At 39.4% G+C, this 6,477-nt stretch overlaps 2 protein-coding genes across 2 annotated transcripts; one reads left to right on the top strand and one right to left on the bottom strand.

Moving 5' to 3' along the window:
* Positions 1–392: 392 nt before the first annotated feature.
* GCK72_023497 (uncharacterized protein) lies at positions 393–3,880 on the top strand (the record flags this gene model as incomplete). Its single annotated transcript, XM_053735415.1, has 19 exons — positions 393–461; positions 517–612; positions 660–816; positions 864–1,135; positions 1,185–1,292; positions 1,336–1,387; positions 1,560–1,626; positions 1,676–1,779; positions 1,827–1,943; positions 1,993–2,087; positions 2,157–2,265; positions 2,310–2,432; positions 2,588–2,904; positions 3,018–3,163; positions 3,218–3,387; positions 3,449–3,503; positions 3,551–3,637; positions 3,684–3,771; positions 3,818–3,880. 19 exons carry the CDS (start codon positions 393–395, stop codon positions 3,878–3,880), a joined length of 2,295 nt encoding a protein of 764 aa, XP_053578981.1.
* A 573-nt stretch (positions 3,881–4,453) lies between these two features.
* GCK72_023496 (uncharacterized protein) lies at positions 4,454–5,984 on the bottom strand (the record flags this gene model as incomplete). The annotated part of the gene is made up of 5 exons (XM_003102568.2): positions 4,454–4,604; positions 4,701–4,899; positions 4,947–5,108; positions 5,168–5,396; positions 5,883–5,984. The coding sequence occupies 5 exons, from the start codon at positions 5,982–5,984 to the stop codon at positions 4,454–4,456; spliced, it is 843 nt and encodes a 280-aa protein (XP_003102616.1).
* Positions 5,985–6,477: the final 493 nt, after the last annotated feature.

The raw sequence follows: 6,477 nt of genomic DNA, 5'->3' as shown, positions 1-6,477 counted from the left end.
TTGGTGCTTTTTCACGGATAGTCCTCCGCAAACGTGGAAGGCCCAGTAAAAGAAGAACGCTAAAAGGACATCGCGATATCGCTAGTCCCGAAGAATTTTTGTTGATGGGCGGAGCATGTTTCTTCCGCAAAATTGACCTCGCTGTCTTGGGCGTAGAGGGGAAGAAAACCGTATGAAGTTTTTTGAAGCAATCAAGTGAAACTCTTTCTCCTTTTCCATCTGTTAATCTTGTCACATCCTTGTAACAAATTATCATCGCTTTCCTTTTCATTGATTTATTTTTCTATCTATATCCACTGTATCTTCAAAGTCTCTATCTATCAAATGTGGATCATTCATCCTTTTTTATCATTAAGTTCACGCGTCCGATTCTTGATGTTTTATTTTGCAGAATGGCGTCTCAAACTTGCCTAAAGGCGTTCTTCGTGTTAATCGGATTAGTCAGTATAGCCCAGTCAGCGGTGAGAAAAATGAATTTAGTAACAGTAACATCAGAAAACCACTGCGACTTTTCAGTATATTGCCAACGACGTCGTTTCGGATTATGCGGAGGTCAAAGAATTGCTGGCCGCTTTCTATAGAAAACATGCAAAGAAATACGGACACGACTATGTATGTTGAAAATTATTCTGGGATAGACATGACTAATGTTGGTTTAGGATCCGGTGGCTATCCAAGCTATTGCTGAAAACATGGATAAAGCAGTGAAAGATGACAAGACGGAAGCAACTGTCAACAGGAAACTTTGGAATGAAGTTTTCGAAAACGACATTATCTTGACTCTCCCTCAGGCTGAATCACTTCTCTCCGAGTCAAGTAGGTTAACAACCCGGATTCATGATTCTCACCTGATGAAGTTTCAGATAACCCAAGATCCAAAAGACAAGCTCACCCAGATCCAAGAAACTTCTGGCCAAACCTAACCATCTCCTATGAATTCTACGGCGGAGAAGAGACTTGGCGTCAACTCATCAGAAGTGCAATCAGACACGTCGAGCAGAATGTCTGCTTCAGATTCAAGGAGAATGGTGGAGATAGAGATGGATTGAGATACTACAGAGGAAATGGATGCTGGTCAAACGTTGGTAGAGTTGGTGGTAAACAGTTGGTATCGATTGGATACGGATGTGATAGTGTAAACTGACCATTTTTCAAAAACATTGTTTTTATTTTCCTACTTTCAGCTTGGAATCGTCTCCCATGAAACTCTCCATGCTCTGGGACTCTGGCACGAGCAATCTCGAGATGACCGTGACAACTACATCAGTATTGTAGCTGACAAGATTACTAGAGTGAGTCAAAGTTTTTCTAAACTGTCTCAAGCAGAGATTTTAGGGAACCGAAGGAAACTTTGCCAAAAGAACGCCAGCTAACAGTGATAACCTTGGTAAGTGAGACATGAACTGGTACAGATCAAATTAAACTTATCTATTGGAAAAATCAGTTACTTTGTCTTGTTCATTTTATGACGAGTATGTCTGGTATTGTCAAACTAGGTTTATAGCAGGAACTTTTTGTTTGAAATTGTATACCTGAATTAATTGAGTTTTTTGTTTCAGGGCAACCGTATGATTTGGGATCTGTTATGCACTATGGTGCAAAGGCGTTCTCTTATGATTGGTCCAGGTAATGTTAACGCGAGAAAGAGATAACATCACTTCGACAACTTTTACAGTGATACCATCAAAACTAGAGACTGGAGATATCAAAACACAATTGGACAAAGAGACGGACTCTCATTCAAAGACGCGAAAATGATCAACACTAGATATTGCAGCAGTATGTTTGACTAATCTGTTACAGTAACTTCAGAAACAATATTTCAGATGTTTGTCAAAGACAACTCCCGTGCATCAATGAAGGATACACCGATCCAAACAACTGTAGCCGTTGTCGTTGCCCATCTGGATACGGAGGAACTTATTGTGAAACTGTTGAGTATAGTAAGTGGTTCATTAGGCTTCATCCGATACTACTTGTTTTAATGATCAGCATCATGCGGAGGATCACTCACTGCTTCCTCTTCATATCAGAAAATTGAGAGCGGTATTGTGCAAGCCGATGCGAATTGCGTGTGGCGAATTAGAGTAAGTGTAGAGATTTTAATCAGAGGCAATAGAGCGTGCGGTTTCGTGTAACTGATCTTTTCCGTTTAGAACCCTGGAGGAAACGTCGAGGTTGTTTTTGACAAAGTGAACTTCCAATGTTCGGATCCATGTCAAAGCTATGTGGAGGTGAAGTACTTATCACAGAAAACTTCTACAGGTATGCATTGAAAGTAGATCTGATATAATGAATAAGTTTAGGAGCACGACTCTGCTGCAGTTTACCATCGGTTATCCGATCGGAGGGAGATGACGTCATCATCATTTACAGAGGAACACCGTCGACAGCTTATGGATGGAAAGGCTTCACTCTGAGATACAGAGCGCGTATGTTATAGTGAAAAAGAATAGTTTAACAGACAACCTGAATGTTATTTACAGTAATTTAAATTTGGAATGAATATTCAAGATTCTGAAACTTTTCACTTTTTAAAATCTGTTCGAGCAGATTGACTATTTCAATTCAAATCGATATTTTTTAGTGGGAGGAACGCCAACAACAATTGCCACTACTCGGCCAACTTATGCTACCACGACTAGACCATACTGGACAAGAACGGCGAGTGGATGGATTCACATTCAAAACCCACCACTGTACACGCCTGACGGCCAGATCTACACCTCGGATGAGCAATCGGCGGAAACTCTCGATTCCTCTGAGGAGCTTTTTGATCCGAGCACTACTGTTTCTTCTTCTTCTCCTTCTGCTTCACCAGCACTGCTTCTTCCCTCAGATGCCTCTCCAAAGAGACCATCTGCACAAGAGCATGATCTATCGCAACTTTCCCAGAATGCTTTAGTGAGACTATCCTCCATTTTTTCCACTAACAACTACTTTTCCATTTTCTCACTTGTAACACTTCTGAATTGCTGAAATTTATTCCGTTCTCAAATCTAATCAAAGATTTTCAGACTCGTCCTACGCCGACGACGACTTACGCTCCAGCTTTAGCTTCGTGGAGTGCTTGGGGAGAATGGTCCGCTTGCTCTCAACCATGTGGAGGATGTGGAACCAGAACTCGAGTAAGAGCATGTTATGGCGGTAACCAAGTTTGCGCGTAAGTTAATTAATAGACCGTATGAAAAAAATGAAAACTTCACTATTTTTATAGCGGAAGTAATTTGGACAGACAGAGTTGCAACACTCAAGTCTGCGCTAAGCCGAAGAAAGGAATGATCTGCAATGGACGTCTTCTACTTCCGTGCGATTTGCTTGCCAAGCTCAACTTTGGATCCAACAACTATTTGAATCCAAAATTAAAGCAATCCGGATTTGCGCGTTGTAAGTCGACATATTAATTGTGTTGTTTTTGACAATGTTCCAAACTGTAAACACTTTGTAGCCAGCACTCTCCCACTGCCACGCATCTCTCAACGTAAACCAGTACTCCGTCAAGAGTAAGTTTTGAGAAAAGAGGGATTAAAAATATTAAAAGCATATTCAGATTGGAAGTACACCCACCAACTGAAAGATTCCTCTCGTCCACAGTGAGAAGAGTGAAGAGACAGACGGCTACGAGATTCTGTGAAAAGTAAGTAACTAGTCAATCATTTCATTTACAAAATAATTGTTTTCAGACGTTTCATATACCAATGCCCTACTGCTCTTCTCACCATCCAAATGGAGTACAAGGAACCGGCTCAGGGAGCCAATGACGCCTATTTCGTAAGCCTAGACTTCCAATATTGTTTTCCAACTGATTCTTTTTCAGCAACAATACCCAGAATGCTGTTCGGGATACACACCAAGAAGAGGCACCTGCTACAAAAACTAAAAGTTCATAATTTTCAATCTTACCAGTTCTCAAATGTTGCCTTTCTTTTTAAACCCGTTTGATATTGCTCATGATCTGCTTCTCAAACCGCTTTCCCTTCTTTTTGTTGACAAACACTATTCTTGTTACACATTCTCATTTTGCCTGTTCTTTCTCATTCCCCAATGCTTCCCCTGCTCAATTCTTCTTTTTTTCTTATTATCAAAACTAATAATTACGTAATAAAGTCTATACTGTTGAAGACCTTTTTCAAAACGTCACAAAAATTTGAATTTTCTCAAGGAAATATGAAACGTTTCATTCAAATTCAAATCGAGCAATAAAATTAGAAGAGGACGGACGCAATGAGGCATGAAACCCTGATGAACAATACAATGAAAAAGTGACAAGATGGGAACCATTTCCCAGAAACACGGCGTTTTACATAGAAACCCGAAAAGTATTGAGAAAAATAAAGAGAGAAAGGTGCAAGAGTGCAAAAGATCGGTTACAGTGAAAAGTGAAAGCTGAATCATGTCCGAGATGAAAATTGGATAAAGCCTAGTAAATTTGGAATTTGGTGCAGCGGATGGATTAAAATAGAAGTGAGAAAATAACGAAGATTATTATGAATCCAATACGAAATTGCTGGAACACTCCGTTTGCGCTTCGTTTACCCCATCCTGCATTGCAGTATTTGCTGTTTTTGCAGATACATTCCTTGATTTCCAGCTTCTCATGAATCCTGAAATTCAGATGCTTATCTAGAATTGTGGTTTTGTTTGTGTGAAGTTATTTCCACTTTTATTATTTATCATACCAGTTTTAACAGAAAACTTACATGTCGCAAGAATAGTCATTCTTCTTTTCCAGCTCCGGCACATTAATTGCCCCAAAATGCTCAGCACATCCACGAACGACAAAAGAGTTTCCAGCATTTCTATCAACAATTGACAGCGTTTGACAATACTTGTACGTACATTTTTGTTTTTTCAGGTTTGTCTTGTTCTTCCCAGACAAACAGTCAGGTGTAACGGCATCTAAATAAAGAAGTATTACTTGAAGTTTTATGAGAAACAACAATAACCTAATGGGAAGGCGGTCCTTCGCATAACAAGCAAGTTTTTGATGGATTTCCTCATGTCCAGCTTGATTTTCTCGACTGGACTGGCACAATAATAACACCAGTGGTCCTCTTCACCAAAGCCGTCGGTTATGTCATTCACAAAACGGGAGGAAGATTCGGTGGCTGAAAATACTCGCATTAAAGTTTTTGTTTAGTCGTAAGAAAATGTAAATTCAACTTACAAGGTTGAGATTTTAGAGCCAGTGCTTGTGTTTGATCATTTCTTGAAGTTTTTTGAGTTTTTCTATTCCAGGGAGCAGTTGGTCCTCTTAATTCACTTGGTAACTCATCTGCCTCGAAACTTCCACCATCCAGCTGCACTCCAAACATACTACTAGAGTACTTTGCACCTCTTTGCTCAGACTGTTGTTTCATCTCCATTTCAAAATTTTGAAGTTCTTGTTGTTTCAGCTGTAAAAATCTAGGAATTTTTGATGAAAACACTTTCTGACTGATTCAATCTTCATCCAAGCGGAAAAGTTGCTATAATCTGTCACGAAGGACATGACTACTACTCACTTCAATCAATTTTAAAATGTAAAACTGGTTTCTTTGTGTCAAAAAGAGAGTAATGTTCAAGAAAGGAACTAATGGTACTGTAAATTAGTTTTTTCCAGGTACTACGTCTTGTGTTGTCAGGAAACTAAGTATTGAAGAGAAGTTACTATGAAAATGTTTATTAATTGGAAAGAACTGTTTTGGGTGACGCTTTGGGATGATGATATTGCGAAACAGAATCGGCGCAAAAGACAAAAATTTTTAATTGAGAGCTGATAAATTTTTATCTTTGGGATATGTTTCGTACCACTTGAAACTACAGTTCTTTTTCCAACTGCCTGTTTTTTTAAACTTCAATATTATTTGCAGGTACATTGAATCATATTATGAAAAACTGACCTGTTGAAGATATTTTGCTTCATCCTCCTCCGTGTAAACTCTTCTTCGTCCTTCCGTGAAAGTGAGAAGCACGATGAATGCCCACAGCGCTAAATACCTCATCCGGTCGACAAGCCGATGGCAGCTGTAAAAATGTCAGAAATGTGGGGTGAGAGACGAGACGGTTTTTCGGATCAATACAAATACAGAAACACGGCACCCCGCCCCTCATTCAACTGCGGCGCGCCCTTAGTTTTGCCTCCTTACCTCTTCTCCCTCACTGTTCAACAGTCTGCGTCTCTCCTATATACAGTATTTCTATAATTCTTTCCAACTGTGAAGCGAATAATGTGTCGTTACATTTCTACATACCGCGACTGGTGTATGCGATTCCTATATGTATGCGATGCGGGAGGACGAATTTGCATGTCCGAACCTTAAACGAAATGGCATTAAAATGCGATACATCTCGAGTGAAATTGTAGTAAAATTTTGATAGTACTATCGGCACGAATTTCTATGGAAATTGTAAAGAAATGATTTCAAAATCAAATTCAAAAAAGGTATATATGACAGGGACAAAATAATACAGAACCTTAATAGAAAGCAAAGCATT

This window comes from Caenorhabditis remanei, chromosome X, assembly GCF_010183535.1.
Source record: "Caenorhabditis remanei strain PX506 chromosome X, whole genome shotgun sequence".
NCBI lineage: Eukaryota > Metazoa > Nematoda > Chromadorea > Rhabditida > Rhabditidae > Caenorhabditis > Caenorhabditis remanei.
This window is presented reverse-complemented; position numbering and strand designations above follow the sequence as displayed.